The sequence below is a fragment of the Quercus suber genome, unplaced genomic scaffold (genome assembly GCF_002906115.3).
Source record: "Quercus suber isolate HL8 unplaced genomic scaffold, Cork oak 2.0 scaffold_61, whole genome shotgun sequence".
Classification (NCBI taxonomy): Eukaryota; Viridiplantae; Streptophyta; class Magnoliopsida; order Fagales; family Fagaceae; genus Quercus; species Quercus suber.
The window spans coordinates 901,222-924,001 of NW_027069526.1; the positions used below are offsets into that span (position 1 = coordinate 901,222).

General features: G+C 33.5%; 1 protein-coding gene across 5 annotated transcripts in view; it reads left to right on the top strand.

Moving 5' to 3' along the window:
- Window positions 1-22,780, top strand: part of LOC112036789 (polygalacturonase) — a 44,464-nt gene that overhangs the window by 5,164 nt on the left and 16,520 nt on the right. For 3 of the 5 annotated variants that reach the window (XM_024069625.2, XM_065772610.1, XM_024069615.2), the window contains 10 exons: window positions 2,104-2,171; window positions 2,267-2,392; window positions 2,506-2,643; window positions 2,955-3,125; window positions 6,273-6,299; window positions 6,511-6,718; window positions 6,839-6,920; window positions 7,349-7,457; window positions 7,556-7,684; window positions 7,787-8,317. In XM_024069625.2, the coding sequence (XP_023925393.1) occupies window positions 2,160-2,171; window positions 2,267-2,392; window positions 2,506-2,643; window positions 2,955-3,125; window positions 6,273-6,299; window positions 6,511-6,718; window positions 6,839-6,920; window positions 7,349-7,457; window positions 7,556-7,684; window positions 7,787-8,017 (1,233 nt within the window). In that variant the 5' untranslated portion in view covers window positions 2,104-2,159 and the 3' untranslated portion in view covers window positions 8,018-8,317. Of the gene's footprint in view, window positions 1-1,631; window positions 1,651-2,103; window positions 2,172-2,266; window positions 2,393-2,505; window positions 2,644-2,954; window positions 3,126-6,272; window positions 6,300-6,510; window positions 6,719-6,838; window positions 6,921-7,348; window positions 7,458-7,555; window positions 7,685-7,786; window positions 8,318-22,780 lie in introns of those variants that run through there. The other 2 variants (XM_024069632.2, XM_065772611.1) reach the window with 2 other exon arrangements.

Here is a 22,780-nt window from a genome sequence, read left to right on the forward strand (position 1 = left end):
ATCCAAAGGATCGAAAAAAGTTCAGAGAGAGAGAGAGAAAGTAATCATTGTAAAATCGAGTACCGTATCTTTAAGCAATCATTGCTCCTCGGTCAGCCCAAGGAAGAACTTGATTAAGAATCTCTATTTCTTTGCTAAAACTGTTGTCCTTGCTAACCTTCTTCCTTTAAATTACTAAATCGTGGCTACTAGGGCTTAAAAGGTTAACCTTGACCATCCATCTCTACAAATTAGTTGTATTGGGTCTCTTTCCCAATCCAACCCAATTCCAACTTTGGGCAAGGTTGCAGGTTTGCCCTCGACAACCACTATGAATTATTTTCTTTGATTAGTAAGTTAGTTTTTATTTGTTCTATTTTCATCATTTTTCTTTTTTGTCTTATCTTTTCAAATTACAGATAGGAAAGTCCGTTTTTGCATGATAAAATTTGCTATATTCCTAGTAATACTTTGTTATTCTCCCTTAAATTTGTTATATTCCTAGAAAAAATTTGTTTCTCCCTTAAATTTTATTAGACCTTAGATGTTATTAATTTGCTGTTATTCTAACAATAATACCCATCTTGACTAATTTCTTTCTTGTTGCAAAAAATTGCACTTGCTTATCTTACACTCCGTTTGTTTCGATGTAAAATATTTTCAGGAAAATATTTTCACATTTTACAATATTTGTTTTGCAGTAAAATATTTGGTCAAAAGTAAAATATTTTCAATCAACCAAATCAACCTAGGCAAATTTGTGTAAAATATTTTACACTTGAAATTTTGATAAAATATTGTACATTTGTTCTCTCCCTCTTGCTTGATAACATTCATGCTTTTTCCCTCTCACGCTCTCTCTCCCTCTCAGATTTATCCCCATAACCTAGGTTACCCAGCCACCTATAATCCCTCTATCCCACCACCGCCTATCACTAACTCCTCATCACTCACACTCAACTACCAAGGAAGACAAATTCGTACCGGCACTAAACTTCACGCAGAACGCAATTCCTTCATCACGCTTGAGAGAGAAATTCGGCCATTGATGCTAAACTTCATCTACTGATGCTATGACTTGATGTTAAACTTCATATGGTAACTATGGTTTTTGAATGGTTGATGCGAAAACTTTGTGAGAGTGATAGAGATCTACAAGAGACTGGATTTTTTTTTGTGTGTGTGTGTGTTTGTTTAGATCTAAAGAACACAGAGAGAGAGAGAGAGAGAGAGAGAGATTTAATAAGAGACATTTTAAGAGACTTTTTGACTGTATTTAGGACTAAAAACGAGTGGAGCATGAGCACCATTAGAGGACCTTCTGCTTAAGTAATTGCATGTTAGACACATAGCGTATAATGCTCTCTTTTTGAGATGTACTCTAATTGTGTGGCCCATCAATGATTGCACCTTTGGAGAGAAAAATGTGTGGAGGAGGAAAATTAAAAAGAAAAAAATGGTTTAATGCTCATATATTGTGGATTGCTGGTGGTTTATGGTCAGATTTATGGTTTAATGGTCAGATTTTTAGATGGTGGCTGGGATGTTGTGATGGTGGTGGCTGTCTTTTTTCTCTCTTCTAGATTTGGTTTTTTGGGATGGTTTAATGGTTTATGCTCATTTAGTTGCAGGGGTGGTTGGTGGTGGTTTTTGCTCATTTGAGGGTGGCAGGTGATGGTTTGTATTTTCATGTGTTTTGTTATTCCAAACATTTGAAAATAAAAATATTTTATAGTAAAAATTTTTTACATTTGAAATTATTTTACATTGAAACAAACGGAGCGTTAGATACCCTTCACGTATAAACCCCTCAGTGGAGTTTCTTACAAATACAATGCAAACCTTGGTAATGTTTTAAGAGTTTTGAGAATGTTGAATGATTATCACGTTTGGTTGCATATCACATAAAAGGGAATTAGATAAAAAATAATAAAGATATAGATTTCCATGTAATGCACTCTTTGTGAGAATATGGATTCCCTTTAAAAAAATATTGGTATCCACATTCTCATACCTAGATAAATTTACGGTTTTTATTAACTGACATTATTTTATCTCTTATTACTTCTTTTTTAATTTATCCAGTTATGACTAATCTCCAATTTTCCTTGTGTTTCCTTGTAGATCACCCACTAATTCTACAACTTTAATCGAGCTGTACGTACGTCTCAGAATCAATAATGAAAGCCATGGTGAGAACTGAGAAGCTTGTACTCTTTGGGTTTTTGATAATAATACTAGGTTTGGTTAAAACTATAAACATTAATATTTACTTTTATCTTTGCAGGGCGTGTTTGCTTTGATGCTCATTTTTGGGCTATTTTCTGCTGATCTGCCTTTCTCAAGTGCCCAAACGATTTTCAACGTGTTAGATTATGGTGCTAAGGCAGATGGGAAAACGGATGATTCCAATGTACATTTTATTAATTTCCTTGTGAATTTTAGTTTCTTTTCTCCCTCTCTTTCTAATAAATATAAAGCCTAGCTGGTATATATAAATTGCTAAAAATTATGTACTACGTACAGGCATTTTCGGCAGCATGGAAGGCTGCATGTAGCGCAGCAACTCAAAATCCTACAGTCGTGGTGCCACGTAGCAAGGATTTTTTGGTTTATCCTCTTACTTTTCATGGTCCATGCAAATCTAGCAACATTTCATTTCAGGTAACGAGAAAGATGTATAGGGCAGAATATATTACTTTACGATAAAATTTAGATACAATTACTAGATGCGTGTTCTTTAATTAAATTTAAATACTAAGTTGTGTTGACCAATAATATATATAATGTTATCTTAAAAAAAAAAAAAATCAAATTTAATACAATTGGGTGTTTAAATTCAATTGAATAATCTAAAATATTGTACTTAATTTTTCTCATTTCTATATATATATATATATATATTCTATAAAAATGTTTATATATATTCTATTAAACAATAAATAAAATAATATAAATGATTGAAATTTGTACAGTTAATAGGAACAATTAACGCGCCATCCTCACCAAGTGTATGGACGAGGCGTAACGCAAGAAGGTGGCTAATATTTCATAATGTGACCGGACTCTTAATCACAGGCAACGGCACCTTTAATGGCCATGGCTCAGAATGGTGGGACCTGTCTTGTAGTGATCACCCTCGTATGGTACGGAATATATGGATACAAATCCTATATATATATATATATACACGTGCTTTGCAATTAGGTGTTTTTTTATTTTTATTTTTTATTTTGTGATCTTGTATTTAGTTAAATAATGTTTAAAAATAAGATAGAAATAGTATCCTAATTTGTAGGATCTTTTTCTACGCGAGAATTGATAAAAGTTTGAAGTCTAAAACATAAGAATGTTTTTTTTTTTTTTTTTTTTTTTTCTAAATGGGAAATTATTCTTTTAACCAAATTGTGTTTTTAAGTTTAAAATTATTTAACTAAAAAATAGGAGTATTTTAGAGAGTTTAAGAATGATAAAAGTACATGTTGTAAGGTTGGTGTTGATCTTTTTTGAAGCTATTACAGGCTTAAAAGTAAATGTTGGCAAGAGTGAAATTGTGCCAGTTAGTGAGGTTGGGAATGTGGATGCTTTGGCTCGTATTCTATGTTGTAAGGTTGGTCGTTTGCCTAGTTCTTATTTGGGAATGCCTCTTGGGGCTCATTTTAAGGATGCTTCGATTTGGAATACTATTTTAGAAAGGGTGGAGAAAAAGCTCTCTGGTTGGAAGCGGTTGTATTTGTCAAAAGGAGGTAGGCTTACTTTATTGAAGAGTACTTTATCGAGTCTCCCAACTTATTATCTATCGTTATTTACAATTCTGCAACACATAGCAGACAGACTAGAGAGGATTTAAAGGAATTTCCTTTGGGGGAGTTCTAATGAAGTTTTCAGATATCCGCTTGTTGCTTGGGATAAAGTTGTTTGGCCGGTGGAGATAGGGGGTTTAGGGATTCGGAAGATTGGGCTTTTTAACCAAGCTCTATTTGGAAAGTGGCTTTGGCAGTTTGGGAAGGAAGCTACTCATTTATGGCGTCAGGTAATAGCCACCAAATATGGAGAGGGTAGTGGAGGTTGGTGCACTAGAGTTGTGAGAGGGACTCATGGTTGTGGGTTAAGGAAGAATATTAGGAAAGGTGCAGACAATTTTTTTGATTATGTGGTGTATGCAGCAGGAGAGGGCAATCGTATTCGGTTTTGGCACGACCCTTGGAGTGGTCCTATTCCTTTGAAAGAATTATACCCGGAATTGTTTGCCTGTGCCGTGATTCAGGAAGCTCTGATTTCTGACATGGTTATTTTTGCACCAGACGGGGGAGGTAGGTGTTTGAACTTCTTTTTCCGTTGCAATTTTAATGAATGGGAATTGCGGAGATTTTATTCTTTCTATGAGCATGTCTCTGCTAGGATTCCTAGTGGGGAGGGTGAGGATACCTTGATTTGGCAATTGAATCGTAGTGGTGTTTTTGATGTGCGATCTTTTTATATTGCTTTATCGAAAGCTCCTTCTGTTTCTTTCCCTTGGCAGAGCATTTGGTGTGTAAAGGTACCTAAAAGGATATCTTTCTTTTTATAGATTGCTGCTAGGGGTGGGATTCTTACAATAAATAACCTTGTTAAGAAGAACTTGCTCCTTGTTAATTGGTGTTGTCTATGTAGGTGTGATGNGAGAAAAAGCTCTCTGGTTGGAAGCGGTTGTATTTGTCAAAAGGAGGTAGGCTTACTTTATTGAAGAGTACTTTATCGAGTCTCCCAACTTATTATCTATCGTTATTTACAATTCTGCAACACATAGCAGACAGACTAGAGAGGATTTAAAGGAATTTCCTTTGGGGGAGTTCTAATGAAGTTTTCAGATATCCGCTTGTTGCTTGGGATAAAGTTGTTTGGCCGGTGGAGATAGGGGGTTTAGGGATTCGGAAGATTGGGCTTTTTAACCAAGCTCTATTTGGAAAGTGGCTTTGGCAGTTTGGGAAGGAAGCTACTCATTTATGGCGTCAGGTAATAGCCACCAAATATGGAGAGGGTAGTGGAGGTTGGTGCACTAGAGTTGTGAGAGGGACTCATGGTTGTGGGTTAAGGAAGAATATTAGGAAAGGTGCAGACAATTTTTTTGATTATGTGGTGTATGCAGCAGGAGAGGGCAATCGTATTCGGTTTTGGCACGACCCTTGGAGTGGTCCTATTCCTTTGAAAGAATTATACCCGGAATTGTTTGCCTGTGCCGTGATTCAGGAAGCTCTGATTTCTGACATGGTTATTTTTGCACCAGACGGGGGAGGTAGGTGTTTGAACTTCTTTTTCCGTTGCAATTTTAATGAATGGGAATTGCGGAGATTTTATTCTTTCTATGAGCATGTCTCTGCTAGGATTCCTAGTGGGGAGGGTGAGGATACCTTGATTTGGCAATTGAATCGTAGTGGTGTTTTTGATGTGCGATCTTTTTATATTGCTTTATCGAAAGCTCCTTCTGTTTCTTTCCCTTGGCAGAGCATTTGGTGTGTAAAGGTACCTAAAAGGATATCTTTCTTTTTATAGATTGCTGCTAGGGGTGGGATTCTTACAATAAATAACCTTGTTAAGAAGAACTTGCTCCTTGTTAATTGGTGTTGTCTATGTAGGTGTGATGAGGATACTGTGGATCACCTTTTGCTTCATTGTAAGTTTGCATTTGCTTTGTGGAGTGAGGTCCTTATTATGTTTGGGGTTCAATGAGTGATGCCGGATACTACTGTTTATCTTCTTTTTACCTGGAGGAATTGGTTGGGAACTTACTCTTCAAAGGTTTGGAATATGGTACCAGCATGCCTTATGTGGTTAGTATGGAAGGAACGCAATGCCTGAACTTTTGAGGACATTGAGAGACCTATAGATATGTTGAAGACCTTGCTTGCTAGGACTTTGTTTGAGCAGTCTCGTATTTGGGGTCTTACACATTGTAGTTCCTTGTTTGATTTCTTTATCTCTATTAGACTTTCCTTATGATTTGATTGTATTTGCTTCAAGGGTAGTGAGTTTACAATCGTAAGCACATTGTTCTTTTTCATCAATAAAACTATTATTATCTATCAAAAAAGAACAGAAAAAGATAAAGCCCAAACAGAGAATACTGTTATTAATAGTATATATATATATATATATAATGATTAGTATTAACCATCTTTAAATTAAAGTTCAGTCATAATTAATCTTTGTATTTTCTCCCAAAAAAAAAAAAAAATCTTTATAATTCACTATCCCACGTCTTTTTTTTTTTTTTTTCAATATCTAATTCTTTCTTTTTCTTTTTTCTTCCCCAGACGGGATGTGCTACAGTAATACCAGTGGTAAGTATCAGTATATCGTTAATTTTATTTTTGTACTATATGCATTGGTATTTTTTTATTTATAGATATGATAGAATTCAAATCTATAACATCTGCTCTATGTTGATTACTCTTTGTTATATGCATTGTGTTTTTATGATTGATTAAATAAGTGCAATTTCTTAAAAACATTTTTACTATATATAATATCTATCTATACGGTGTATTGCAGGCATTGAATATCATACATTGCAAGAACAGTACTATTAGTGACATTCACACCATTGACAGTGCCAGATACCATGTAGTGGTAAATCAGAGTAGTGATATTTTGGTTAAGAATATGCATATAACAGCTCCAGAAAGTAGCCCTAACACTGACGGCATTCACATTGAACTCTCTCAAAATGTCCTTGTCAACAACTCTGTCATAGCTACAGGTAAGAAATTTTAGTCACTTTTGTTCAATCAAACTAATTAATATGCAATTAATTATAAAAGATTTATAAAATGACATGACAATGGATATATGAACTGACTCAACGTTGCATTATCAACAGGTGACGACTGTGTTTCCATTGGAGAATTGTCATCTAATATTAACGTATCATATGTTACATGTGGACCGGGTCATGGAGTAAGGTGGGTCATCTATCTACTACATTTCTTTCCATGCTAGAAATCCTTTATTTCTTTAATGCAATCCTCTTTTGATTTTGGAAAAAAATATTTGTCATATACTGCTTTGTCTACACATTCACCCCACGCTCTGTCGGAGAAAATATGCTAAAAATTAGGATTTGAAAAATAAAGCGATAAAAAAGCAGTTCCACATCAAGGACTAATATATTTTTTACATTTAATTAGATAAGATAATCTTTCAAATTAAGAATAAAAAAGGGTCCAAGATTTGTTGTTGAAAGTGAAACTTCTTGGCTACTATAAAACAAAAGGCTAGCTAGAATGCAATTTCTTAACTTCGTGTTGGTTACCATATTAATTTATCACCTTAGGCATGTACGTTTGTAACAAGTGATTAATTTCTTATATTCACGTTTGTTTCAAAACAGCATTGGAAGCTTAGGCAGGTATGGAAATTCTGTCAAAGTCGAAAACATTCATGTGAAGAAAGTTAATTTCAAGGGAACAACAAATGGAGTTCGGATCAAGACATGGCAGGTAGTAAATCTAGACCAATTCTTTTTTTTTTTTTTTAGAGAAATAATTACAATGTTCTGTTATTTATATCTAATAATTTTTACAATATTTGTAAAAAGATTGGACTAGGTTACGTTCGAAAGATTTCATTCGAGCACATCACCGTAGAATCAGTAGACAACCCAATATATATTGATCAATATTACTGCAATAATTTTGATGGTACAAGTGGTAACTGTGAACCAAAGGTAAATCATACAAAACCCTGTTTTATTTAGAAAGAATAGTAGTTAATTTCTTTTAAGATAGATGTGATGCAAATTAATTAAATTTAACTTTTCTAACTACAGTCAACTGGAGTTCACATAAGCGAAGTGACCTACGATGACATAGTTGGAACATCAAGCTCAAATGCAGCAATTTACCTCAATTGCAGTCAATCTGTTGCTTGCACTGGAATAAATTTGAGCAACATAAAGATTGAATCAGATAAATCTGGACAGCAAGTCATCTCTGAGTGTACTAATGCCCATGGCACCAATTCTGGAGTGGTTCAACCTAAGTCCTGTCTACAATCTTGAGAGATTTAAGACATCATTCAAGACACTCTATGAAATTTTTCTCATATATATGTGCCGAAAATGTCAAGCAAAAGTAGCAAAGAAGCAAAATTGTAAGTTAGTGACTATCATTTTTTCACTGTAATAATTTTGTGTTGTGCCAGATTCAGTACCAATGGTTAGAAAAACAGTGAGCTGCCACTACAAAATTTTGCTAATAAAACCTAGTGAAGAAATTGAGAGTAGTGTGGTATTTGTTACTGCAGAATGGGTGTGCAACTTGCAGTGTAAATGGAGGACCCTTTTGTGTTTTGTCTTTAACTACTGCTTCCGCAAGTGGAGATCTCTAGCTTTTCTATTTTTGTTTTGGTCGTGTACTCATGTGAGACTACGCATTTCATGGACCAGCACTTCTATACGAGTTAAATGGGCCAATCGGATTGGCCTCGTTTCATCTAGGCCTCTCTCTCTCTCTCTCTCTCTCTCTCTCTCTCTATGTGTGTGTGTGAGAGGATGGCAACGAGTGTAACGGGGTCAGATCAGGGGTGTCTCAATCCCTTTTTGGGATGGGCAAAATTTGCATGAGGCAAGAGCAAGGTTGGTCAAAAGGTAAATTGAAGGCATTTTGTCATTTCTAATGAGATGGTTTTAGCATTAGTGAGATTAAAATGAAAGTAAACAAGGAGAAGTTATAAGAGTGTCAAAAGAAAGAGAAAAAGTAAGTATAGTTGTTCATGAGTCGATTAGAGTCAATTGAAAAGTAAATCTACTACTTGATTTGACTGTTTTAAATAAGGGTAGAGTGGGGCGAGCAAAATCTATCATTGTCTCGTTACTTTTTCATAGTAGAGAAAAGTCAAGTAGGACAAAGTAAGATGGGGGAAAAGTTTTTACCATCCCCTAAACCCACATAATTTGTATAATATTTCCTTTTTATTTTTTTTAATCACTAAGACTATGGAAGACTTATTGGGCTGCTGTAAATAAACCAAGTCGATCATGAACAACTCGGGCTCGGCTTAATAAAAAGCTTATTTATGTTTGTTTATTTATAAATAAAGCAAGTTTAAACCTTAGTTTTAGGTTCGTTTAATAAACAAGCTAAGCTCAAGCAAAAAAATTTGTTTACAAACAAACTCGTGAGCTATTAGGCTTGATACACAACAATTTAAGCATAGATTTATTTATACGTTTATATGTGTTAGCTAAATATACTTATTACACATATCTTAATAATAATATTGCCAACATGAGACTATTACCTATATTACCTTCATTTTTTCCTTCCTTTAAAGTGATCAAGAACTACTTTAGACTATAGTTACATTTAAAAATAAATAAATAATTAAGTTGGCCACATATGATCCTTCCCTATCAATCATGTAAAGTAAAGTTATGAAACATGTTAGTATTTTCTCATTCATAATAGTTACAAATAGGTATTTTTTATAGTCCTTCACCATCTAACGTGAATGTAAAAGTTGTATTTTGAACAATTGTTGAAGTTGTAGACAAGGAATGATGAATGAATAAATTTAATTATGTAAATTATTAATTTGAATAATGGCTAATCATACGTAGGACTAGATGCATGATAAAATGAGTATATTATTTTCTATTTCTTTTTTCTTAATTTTAGAGATTTAAGCATTTAATAATGTAATTTTTTTAGATCTCAATCTCAAAAACTTGATCTGAGCTTGAATTTGAGCTTGATATTAAGCTTGAGTTTGGCTTGACTAATTAATCAAGCCAAGCCAAGCCAAGTTCAAATTTTTTGGCTTTCCCATGAACTCAATTTCAAACATTGTTTTTAGGCTTGTTACAAACTCAAGCTTTTGATTTTTCCTGACGAGCCAAGATTGAACATGCACTACTCGACAAAACTTAGCTCGTTTACAGCCCTAGGGTTTATGGATTATAGAATGAGAACCAGTGAAGTTGCTACACAAGGAGGACAAATTGCAATTTCCCAAATAATAATAATAAACAATATTGTATATGTACAAATTAATTTGTAGGTGAGTATAACTTGTTTAAGCATCCAAACACCTATATTAAGCGAGGAGAATGTATTTCATGAGATCACCCTTTTACAGCATGCGAAACCCATGCATACTATAGGAGACCACCCTCTCACAAAACCATTTCTTAATACTTTTTCAGCGTTTAAAATAGTTAGCTTGTACAGCTAGGACAAATATTGACCCAAGAGGTCGATTCTTTGTATTGGGCCTAGAGTTTAAGAAAGTAGCGTCTCAAAAGGGAACTAGCCCATAGTCTTTGGTGGGCCTGAGCAAATCGTTCATTGCTCTTTATTCCCTGGCCCCAATTTGTTCACACCCTTATATTGATGCATAGCCTGCATTAGTATTTACTCCATATTCAGTATTGGCCTTATCTCCCAAGAGAGTCTTCTTTTTTTTCTTTTTTTTTTTGTGGAGAGAGAGAGAGAGAGAGAGATTCAACTTATGGTATCTACTCCTGATGATAACTCTTTATTATCAGACCAATATATCAATCAATTTTTGATGTAGGTGGGGATTGAATCCCAGATCTCTTATACAACTATCAGAGATTTTATCAGCTGATCTAACTGGAATCCACTATCTCCTAAGAGAGTCAAGAATGATTATAATAGTTATAATCAATATATATATATATATCATATCATATACTATATATCATAGCAGAAACCTTTTTCTGCAATTAAGGAGGTGTTGCCATGTAGGAAAAATGACTATTTAAAATTCAGTCACGTATACACTTTTAAAGGCCAAAAGTGCGATCGTTACACCGTTTGAGGGCCTCAAATTTAATCTGTACGTTTACTGTGACAAAGAGTGCTTGAGAAACAAAGCGAATATGAGAAACTGAGAGACATGGTTTAAAATATCAGGTGGTGGCTTCATTCACTCAAACGCACACCTACAGAAAGCCATCAACATCATTACCATCAGATTGAGAGATAGAGAGATAGAGAGAGACAATCCATAAGGCGCACAGGAGTATTAACATGTTACCATCAGATCGTCGGAACTACCATTGATAAAGTTTTTTTTTTCTTTCTTAGATCTGGGTATGAGATTGGTTGGATTGAATTTATTTAGGTATTTGGATTACATGAGGTTTTGATTTTTGATTTTTTTTTTTTTTGGGTTTTCACAGTAAAGAAATGGGACCTTTTTTTTTTTTTATAAAAAGATTACAGAAGTCACTAAAAAAAATATTGGTTTTAGTTTGAGTACTTCTGTTTCTAATCTTAACCAAATCGTTGGGATTAAATAAGTATAGGATTGAATGTTGCATTGATATTTATTTTAGGTTTTTTTGCCGTATACCATAGTTAGTAAAGTTTTTGTTTTTGTTTTTTTCCTTTTCTTTTTCAAATTTGGGGATTGAATATGATTTAGGTTTGAATTTTTTGGTTGGATTGCTTTAGATTTAGTTATTTGAGTTAAAAACTTAAAATGCAATTGAAACTCGAAAGGCTTGAGATATAGAGATATGAGAGACAGAGTGTATAGGGCGCCAAGAGATAAATATGTAAGGCTGGCCATAGCCATCAGTTTTTCCTCTACCATCTGTTCCCTCACCAGACTTAGACCATCAGAACCATAATTGCAAAGAGAAATAGTTCATAAGGGGCACATCGGAATGAGAGAGACTCAAAGTTCTAAGGAAAAAAAATCAGTTCTAATTCTTATTTTTTAGATTTGTATATTCCTTTTTTTTGTTAATGCTATTGTTCTCTTCTTTCTTTCCTCTTATTCTCTGAATTCTATTTGGTTTTTCTTTTCTTTCATCTTACTCTTTTTTTTTTTTTTTTTTCCCCTTTTCTGCAACCATTCTATGGCAGTTTTTGTTGAAAGGTAGAATTGCAGTTGCTGTTAAAAACTGTTTTAGTATTAAACAAGAAAAATTTGGGGCTTTTAGAATAATGACTTAGAGATTTGAGATTTTAAAGTAGAGAAAGAAAAATTAGAGTCTTCACATAGTCAGATTGCCAATATAATTACCTGTAAATTTCTGTTTTTAATTTTTAAAATCTTTGAAATACTTTGGTTTGATGGGAGCACATTGCATTAGAAGAAAATTTTGAAGAACGAATTGGATTTTTAACAGAAAATGCTGAAGCCCAACTAAAGATTTTTGGCAAAAACAAGTTTGAAGAGAAGCCAGGAAGCACCACAGTTTTGAAAATTTCTAATTTGCATTTTTTTTTTTTATAGAATAATTTTCATAAGTTCATGATTTAATTGCGCTAACTAGCTTGGCTCTCAATTAAAATTTATCTTTATACTATTATAAGCAACAACGTGTGCTAATTAAAAAGTAAGAGTTGGGTGTTTTGTCATTTGATGAATTGCCTTGAATCATAGTTGTCAAACCGTAAATCGTATTATGAATCGATTTTTTATTTTCCTGTATCGTGTATCGTATCGAATCATGTATCGTAAGATACACAAACACCCAATAAAATTATAAAATAATTATAGATATACATATATAAAAGGTATATTCATTATAAATTCAAAATATATTCAACTAATGACCAATTTAATCATTACTTATGTAATAAAATTTAAGAAAGCTAACTAAATAAATCAAATTAACTTATGTTTATAACATGCACATTCAAATTGATTAAAATCAGAAGTAATACATGATATATGAACCAAAATAATAATATCTTTTCATTATCTTGGCTAATTAACTCCGTCTAAGTCAATGTTATCATCATGTTTAGCATCTTGCAAAATTATTTTTTCATAGACATTTTCTTTATTATTATCATCATTTACTTTTTTTTTTTTTGGTTTTTTTATTGTAATAATTTTTTCTTGAAATTCTAGCCTTTTAGACTCAAAATAATAATAACAAAATAAAAAATAATTATATTTTCATTTAATACATTATTAATAGCATAGAAAATAAATTCGCACATATAAAAGTGAGTGTTATGAGTATAGTCTAAATTTTGTAGGAGAAAGAGAAGGGAGGAAAAAAACTCATGGACTTGCTATTTCATTAGACTCAATTAAGTTTCCCAATAATTTTGTGTTAACAAAGTCTAACAACTTGTTTAAATCAAATAAAACCACAAATTTTAACAAAAAAACCCATTTTAAATCCACATGTCTATGTATCGTACGATTCACCGATACGATATGATTCATACGATACGCACCTATGTATTGGACGATTCATGAGCACTTACGATACGAAACTTTTTGTACATGATACGATATGCCTCGTATGATACTAACAACTATCCCTTGAATGTGTTTGATTATGGTTGTCAATCAGCCTTAAATGCATTAAATATTATTTAAAACACCATCTTATATTTTTATAGATTATAGAAATTACTAAAAAAGATTCACCCTAAAGTGTTCAAAATAGAAATCTTAAAGATATCTTTTGGATCAAATAAGCTTTCTTTTAAAATTTTATTTTAGTTTTTATTTTTTATTTTTGGGTTATGTTATACATCTTTAATTATTGGTTTTTTTTTTTTTTTTGGTTTCTGTAATGAACTCTGTGTCGAGGCTTCTATACAATGTGTTGTATTCTCTTAATTAATTTGGAATGTGTTGTGGTTTTCTTAATTAATTTGGATTGTGTTGCGGTTTTCTTAAAATTATATATTTCTCACAAAAGCCATTGTTTTCAGTGATATCTAGTTTCCATGAAGAAACAGGAGATAGAAGTGGTGAAAGTAGAGTTAGTTTTGCCAACCCATATTTGTTTCAAGCAAATCCAAAGGCAGGCACTAGAAACATCTGAAGCAAATCTTTCAGGACAAGAATTAGAAGAATTTCCCTCCTTAAGAACCACCTGTAAGTTCTTGGAATGAAAGAAAATGTGGGGAATCTTTTCTTTCATTGGCTTTCCTTCATTTTCGGAAAAGCATAATTAATTATTAGAAGGAATGATGAGAATGCACTATGCTAAAATTTTTATTACTCATGGTAGAAAGTTGTACTTGCTAAACAAACCAACTATGGCTTTATAAATTATATTAAGGATACATTTAGTACACTGAATGAGGATTATGATAGAAATTGTAATCTTTATTACTAGTAATAAAATGTGTTGTAATGTAATAACTAAACCTATTCATTAGTTTGGTCGTGAGCAATAACATTAAAATGAAACTTAACATTTATTTTAGGAAATATCTTACTCGTACAATTATATATTCTTAAAAATTGTTTAAAAAAAAAAATTTAAGAGAGATTGTGTTATTTTTTATGATTTTTTTATTTTTATCATTGTTAGATGTATATGGAAAATTTGTTTATTTGGAAATATATTAAAATTTGAAATTATTGCACTTACTAAGGAATAACTAATACAACCTTTTAAAGAGGAATATTTATTCTTCATTTTGAAGAATAACTATTTATAAGGAATGATTATTTCTTGTAATAAAAATATAACCAAACTAAAGAATAACTAAACCATTGGAATAACTATTACATTACAACGCCTATTACAATCTACCAAACATGACCTTAATAGCTCAGGATTTATAATTAATGATTTTATTTTACTGTGGAAGTTGTCTACTAATACAAGTACTCAAATTCTCTATTTTACTAATGTAAATTAGAGAAAACAGAATTGATGGAAACAATCCTCTTCTTTTACTTCAAGTTAGCAATTAGGACTTCTAACACTACAATGTTGTTTTGATTTTTTAAAATATGTTTTTATTGAAGTTTTATTATCATGGGTTTTATTTAGATGCCACAATATTGATTGTAAATTTGTGAGTATCAAGACTTGATTTTACAGAAATCTGAGTTTTTCTTGTTGGGTGATTTCACAAATGTTAGAATTGATTTATCATGTTCATTGCGTGTGCATTATATTGTGTTCGCTTTCATATATTGTTTTAAGTCATTGTACAATCCTGGATTTGTTAGCACTTAGCACAATTAGGCAATATAAAGATTTCCTGTATATTTCATTTTTAAATCATCATTTGTGAAATTATGTTTAGTTTATGAGAATGTTGTGGGCTAAAGTTTTCTAATACTTTCTGTAATACCCGAAAAAGAATGGGAGGAATGGGGTTAAAAGTGGTGATAAATTGGGTTTAATCTACAAAAAACATTAAGAGATATTTCTTTTATTTTAACTTTTTATATTCTTCTTCATACCCTCACACAAATTATGAAACATACCTCAAAGACTATAACTAATATTGTCATATAAGTTTAGTTTGGTGCGATTCATTGTGGTTCCTAGGAATAGCAAATTTGGTGTTTGAAATTGTCATATAAGTTTTAGATTGGTGCGTTTCAAGCTTTTATGTAAGTTTTAGTGAATGTTTTAAAAATAAAATGACCTTTGTAAATTGTTAGTGAGATTAGTAAAGGGCAGATTCTTGAAAGCCAAAACCGTAGAGCATTCCACTGCAGAGTGTACTATGCAAGCCATAATCCAGTTATAAATTTAATAAGTGTGTGTGTGTGTGTGTGTGTGTGTGTGTTTTTTCCTTCCTTTTTTGCTATTTCCAATTGTCCTCTTTTTGATTCTCTTTAGACAGTTAATTTGCGAGCCAATCTCTTCCTTCAATCTTTGCAGTTTTATGATTGTCAAAGCCAAATAACTCAAGAAATCAAGGTTCAAAAACCATCAAATTGCTTAAAAGAAGAAAGAAAAGAGTATTAGATTAGCCAAGTGATGTTGGCCTTTTGGAGGACCATTTTTGTATATCTCAGCTTTGTGTGATATATAGAATCCCACCAAAAAAAAAAAAAAAAAAAATGGAAAGGCTTTTTTGTTAGCATTATTTGCGAATCACTGGATTTGTTAGATACTGGTAATGATTGATTAGAAATGCTAGCTATTGGGATACATAAAGCCTTGGAATTTGCCAAGCATTTGTCAATATGAGACCTAGAGGTAGAGTATGAAGATAGCTCCGTCATTCAAGAACTTAATATGCTTTTTGATGAGTGAACCTAATATGCTTTAACTCTTTGTCATGCTTTCAGGTGCGTTGCATTCTTTTGATTCAGTACAACATACTCAAATCTTGGTATGGTACTCTTGAATGTATTTTAGATTCAATTAACAGTTACTGATTTACAAGTTTTATAAGTTCTCAATAAATACCACTATTGTTTTGTTAAATTTTTTTTTTTTTTTTTTTTTTTGCAAAGGCCTTTTAAACATATATATTAATTATCAACTATCAACATATATTCATTTCTCCTATTTCAGAACTGTGACAAAATAGACCTGCAATTGAATATATTTTCTTGATGGTCTATATATAATCTAAATTACAGGCCTATCATCTTGCCATTATGTAATTATTGTGTTCATTTTTTGTATTAGGTTTCATTAAACTCCTGACAAATTCAGTGCTATAATTGCTTCTTATAGTGATATTTTGGATTAGCTTAATATCCTCCTCAATGTATTGACTTGACTTTGAAGATTTAGTCCCAAATGTTTAGACAATGATGGCATACCAATTCAGTTGGATATATTTGCCATATTTTTTTATATGATTTCCACTATAATAAATTGTTATTATTAGTATGTGATATTGGATGGTTTTGAAGATATTGCATATTTGCATGCAAAATTCAAGTGTTCTAGAGAATTCCCCTCATTCGAACTCATTTGATTGCAATGAAAGTAATAACAGTGGTGGTTGCTCATATCATATGTTAGTCCAAGTGGTCTCTTGGAGAATGGAAGTACATACATGAAGTGATTTGAAGAGACTAATGTTTAAAAATTTTAGGGGATATTAGATACTATATGTTTAAATATAAAAAAATTATTTAGGTTTGAATGTATGTAGTGAAAGTATGAGAACTAAGGTTATGTTGGATGCAAAGATCATTAATATGTAAAATGATCCCGCGCATCACGCGGGAACCGGAGCCTCTGAATCTCCCACAAATTTTCCACATCATCACAATATTAAAAAAAAAAATGTAATAAAACTTTTCTAAACCTGAAGCTCTGCCTTCTCTTCCCTGCCTTCCTCTACTAGCTCCTCTTCTACGAGCTCCTCCTTGATCAAACTCTCAGCAAACCAACTGCAAAGCATTGCATCGCATAAATACCCACAGATTCCTCAATCAAAACCCACCATACCCCCTATACCCACCATACCCATAAATCAACAGCCATCTTCTTCCTCAGAACAGAGGTCAATCTCTTTCCTTAGACCACCGTTTGCCATAAACCACCCATGCCCAACTTCTACAACCCAAAAATGGCACCCCATTTGCCGTGGGTCTCATCCAACCTATGGCCAGAGATTCCTCAATCAAAACCCACCAATGGAGCTTACAGTTCCATATAAACCAAACCCACTTTTATTTTCTTCAGCTCCACTCACACACAACTCTCAAACTCTCATTCTTCTCAAGCTTCCTAAGAACCCTAGGTCCAAAAATTCCCAACACAGACCCAATTTTCGTGTTCTAGTTTCTGCAAACCCAAATGGGTTTGATGGGTTTTCTTAGCTGAGTTTGACTCGATCGGTCTGGCATGGCTTGGAGCAGTTATGGTGGAAACTCGGTAAGTCAAGGAAGAAGGAAACTAGGTTTTGCTTGGAAGATGCCAATGTGAAGGTGGGTGAGTTTGTGGGGCAAGCTAAGGAAGGGGTTAGCAAAGGTCGGGGTGAGTTGGAACGGTTTAGGACTGAGTTAGTTCTTGAATTTGTGATTTGGAATCGGTGGGAGTGTTGGAAGGTAATTCTGCACTTTGAGACCCTTTTGTTTTAATTTTTGTTTGGTAGATAAGAAATTGCAGGAAAAGGATAGAAAATGGACAAGTTTAAGTATTTTCTTCTAAACTGTTGGGGCATTGTATATTAGCTGGTTGTTAGTGTACACACTAATACAGATAAGGATAGCATATATGAACTTGGTGGAAATGGAAAATTTTGAGCATTGCATGTAATCTATATTGTTAGGACATATGTGTTTTCATTTGTTAAGAACATATGTCATTTGTTTATGTAAATTGGCTAATCCTTTGATAAAACGCACTCTACTTGTAATTGGGTAGTTCTAGGTGTTTTTAATACTTCAAGAAATAAGGTTTCAAGATTAAATGTTGAAGTTATCAAGTCTGTCCAAGAAAAAAATAAGCTGAAGTGCAAATTCATTAAAGCTCGACACCTGCTCGATAGCTCCTCGACACCTTGCTATCTGTCGAGATTTATAAAATCAGATTTTTTGATCTGATTTCTTAGGATCTGTGAATGTGTCTTTGGGCATTCTTTTCTCCTAACCCTAGACATATAAAAGGATTATTTTAAGAGCCGTCAAATTGTACACAAGTTGCACAAGCATTGAGCAAACTCTGTTCAAGCAATTTGTGATAAAAGACGAAATTCTTGACCTAGTTCATCTCTTCTGAAGAAGTTGCTGTGTATTTGCACTAAAGGGTTTTGTGACCAAGCATCTTCTTGATCTTCATCGTGTAGGATGAATTGAAGAACTTTGCAGCCAACCTCTCCTTCTAAGTTGGTGTTGAAGTCACGTATTGTGATTCACGCATTGGTTAGTCACGTACTTGGGAGCTGTGCATCAAAGGTGGGAATTGTCACTACAGAACAAGTCCAATTGGGTATTGGGGTAAGGGTTCAACTGTAGGTTGGTAAGGTACTTGAGATTCCTTTATTTGTAATCGTTTGTTGTGATAATAGTGGAGTTTCGGGAGTGGTGACCTGAAAATCACCCGGTGGGGTTTTTGCTGTAAGGTTTTTCCCCATTCGTAAACAAATCACCGTGTCATTTAATTTCTGTTGCATATTTAGTTATTTGGTGATTTGTTTGTGCTACCACACATTTGCATGTTAAATTGATTAATTAATAACTTGGTAATTAATTAATTGGTTAAATCACAAGGGGTCATTCAGTTTGTGACCTACCTCGACAGATGTCTCGATACCTCATCTGTCGAGAATTACTGATCCTCCTATATAAGCTTCTGTCGCGATCCGGTTCTCATTTTCTCGATCTCTCTCGATCTGTCCGCGGCTGTTCATCTCCCAAAATCCTTTTTCTCACTCAAAACCTTCAACCCACGTGATTTTTGGCCCTTCCTTGCTTTAAATCACTTGGTATGATCTCTTTTTCCTTCATTCTTCATGCATTTCATGTTTTGAATCTTAGGTTTTGGGGTTTTTTGAAAATTTTTGGGGATTTTCAAAATTGATGAGTTTTTCATGAAATTTTGGGACGGGTTTTCATTTAAATGTGTTCAAAATCTCATGCATTGCATCACATGTGCATTAGAATGGTATTTTCATGCATTTAGATGTGTGAACTATGTTTGTGTGCTGGTAGGTTTGGATTGGGCTGAGCCCATGGTGAAATTTTTGTTGCATGCCACATGTTCATGCATTCCTTATGCATACATACTTTTTATTCAATATATTTGATATATTTGAATTGTTTTGAGACTTTTTTGATTGTCTCTTTCTTTCTCTCTGACTCATTCTGTTTATATTAGTAGTGTTTATGGCACCTAAGCGTAAATCCACTCCTGCTCGGAACCCTCTTCGTTTTGGAGCTTCCTCCTCTTCTGATTCTGTTCCTCTTAATCTTCAGTTCCGTGATGATAATGCCCACAAGGCATTCTCAGAGAACTTCTCTAGACGAGGTGTTCATTCGGAATGCCAAGTCACTTTGGCAGACTTCGCCGACACTGACCTTCCCTCTGTCATTCACAGTAGGGGATGGGAGTCACTGTGTGACGTCCCAATCACTTGTCCTCTCGTGCTTATTCAGGAGTTTTACTCCAACATGCACGGGATTGATCGTTCAGTACCTCTCTTTTTCACTCGCATTCGAGGTACGCACATCCCTATCACAACGCAGCTAGTTGCGGATGTGCTTCAGGTTCCTAGGATAGAGTTTCCTAACTATCCTTCTTATGAGTGTCTAAGGACTGTGTCTAAAGATGAACTTATTTCTGCTTTTTGTGAGCACCCTGCTGATTGGGGTGAACATCAGTATACATCATGTAGACCTTTTGCTAAAGGTCCTAGATTCTTAAACATGATGATGACTTTTGTACTCCATTCTCTCTCTCACTACAACTCCATCACAGAGTCTCGCGCTCGATTTTTGTTATCTCTTCTTGAGCATCTTACTATAGATTTTCCTTCTCATTTCATTCTTTCTATCATAGATGTTCATTTAGATTCAGCGTCCCATGATAAGCTCATCTTTCCTTCTGCTATCATGAAGATCTTATGTCATTTTTCTGTCCCTTTTCCTATGTTCAACCACTTCACTCACATTTGTGACATAGACGCTGCTACCGTAAAATGTATTGCAGCGCAGTTTAGGTCACGACAGCCGGATTCCACTCCTTCCTCCCATTCCGCTCCATCTCGTACTGTTCCGTCTACATCTGCCCTTCTTCCTCTATGGGCGATGTATCTCTTTGAGACATCATGGCGCAACTGCAACACATGGATGCTCGCTTAGATATGCTTTCTACTGAGTTGTATCAGGTGAATGTTCGTCTTGATCGTATTGCACGATGGCAGGCGACCATGGGTGGGTTTGCTTCTAAGGCTACTCCTTCACCACCTCCTCTAGCGGCTTCTGATTCTGATGATGATGGTGATGACGATGACGCTTCGGATGATAATGGAGATGCTAGCTCTATTGATGAGATGTCTACTTGACACACTTACCCTTTGTCACTCGTGACAAAAAGGGAGAGTAGTTTTGGATATAAAAGAAGTCATCTTAGGGGGAGAGTTAGTATAGGATAGTTTTGTTAGGGGGAGTATTGATACTTGAGGGATGTAGTGAGGATTTGATGTATCTTTTTCTTTTCTACTTTTTAGATACATTGTTCTTGTAAATGGGGTCTTGTGACCATTTGTTTACATACATTGTACTTATCTTCTTTATATGCTGATGTATGTCTTCTTCACCTACCTTTACATGTGTTATTTCTTTTCTTTCTTTATACACATGTTTCTTATACTTGTATGTAATCTATTATTTCTGTTTCACACTAAGATGCCTTGATGAGTTTTGTTTAAAGTGTTTCAGGAATACAGGTTGTCAAAGTCTACTTGCCATAAACTTTTTTCTTGCAAAGTTTTTCAAGGGTTTGTGATAGGATGGATTTTATTGTTTTCGACAAGTGAATATGAGTTGAGTGATTTATGACTTTTCTCATATGTTCATTTGTTTGTTGTGGTTTTGTCACGGATTGCCGAAGGGGGAGATTGTTAGGACATATGTGTTTTTACTTGTTAAGAACATATGTCATTTGTTTATGTAAATTGGCTAATCCTTTGACAAAATGCACTCTACTTGTAATTGGGTAGTTCTAGGTGTTTTTAATACTTCAAGAAATAAGGTTTCAAGATTAAGTGTTGAAGTCATCAAGTCTGTCCAAAAAAAAAAAAAAAAAAAAAACAAGCTGAAGTGCAAATTCATTAAAGCTCGACACCTACTCGATAACTCTTCAACATTTTGCTATCTGTTGAGATTTATAAAATCAAAATTTCTGATCTGATTTCTTGGGATCCGTGAATGTGTCTTTAGGCCTTCTTTTCTCCTAACCCTAGACATATAAAATGATTATTTTAAGAGCCGTCAAATTGTATACAAGTTGCACAAGCATTGAACAAACTCTATTCAAGCAATTTGTGATAAAAGACAAAGTTCTTGACCTAGTTCATCTCTTCTGAAGAAGTTGCTGTGTATTTGCACCAAAGGGTTTTGTGACCAAGCATCTTCTTGATCTTCATCGTGTAGGATGAAATGAAAAACTTTGCAGCCAACCTCTTCTTCTAAGTTGATGTTGAAGTCGCATACTGGGATCCGTGCATTGGTTAGTCACGTACTTGGGAGTCGTGCATCAAAGGTGGGAAACTGTCACTATAGAACAAGTCCAATTGGGTATTGGGGTAAGGGTTCAACTGTAGGTTAGTAAGGTACTTGTGATCATGGTTTTCAGACCCGGACCGTTCATTGAACCGTAAAAGGGAGATGTTCAAGGTATTTGAGGTCAAACCGAGGTCGAATCGGGGTTGAACCGTGATGATGTCATAATTAATTTAATAATTATTTAAATTATAAATAAATATATTAAATAAATAAAAATTGAAAATTTAACTAAAAAAATTCAAAACAAATATAGATAGTATTTTTTGTAACATAACTTTCTTAATACAAATAAGATTTATTAAATTCTAAAAAAACATAAATAGCTATTAAAATTTTAAATTATTTTTAAGTCATGACAAAGTACACTTTAGTACCCAATAATTTTTACTTTATGAAACTCAATAAAATAGTTAAGAGACAAATTAGTTCATTTGCTCATGGCCAAGCCCATTTGACTACGGATCATTTTTTTTCCCCAACTCCCAAGCCCATTTGAATAGTCAATGTTCACCATTTATTATGAATTAAAAAAAAAAAATCAAAAGCTAGATGAAGGTGTCCATGCATTTAAAAATTGTTAAAGTTAAATAAATAACAAAACCCAAGAAGGAAGTGCTTGACAACAAGCAAGCATTACATGTAAGGAGTTGACAGCAAGCAAGCATTACGCACGCAGCAGCAAAGAAAAACTATTCAGAAGCAGTGAAGAAGTTTACAATATTTTTAGCAATACTTTTACAAAAAAATTTATATAAAAAGTTATCACTAGTTTTAATTTGAACCCATCATTAAAATTATTTTTTTTACTTATTAATATTAACTAATAACTATCTATTACTTAAAATTTATTGTGAAGTATTGTGAAAATATT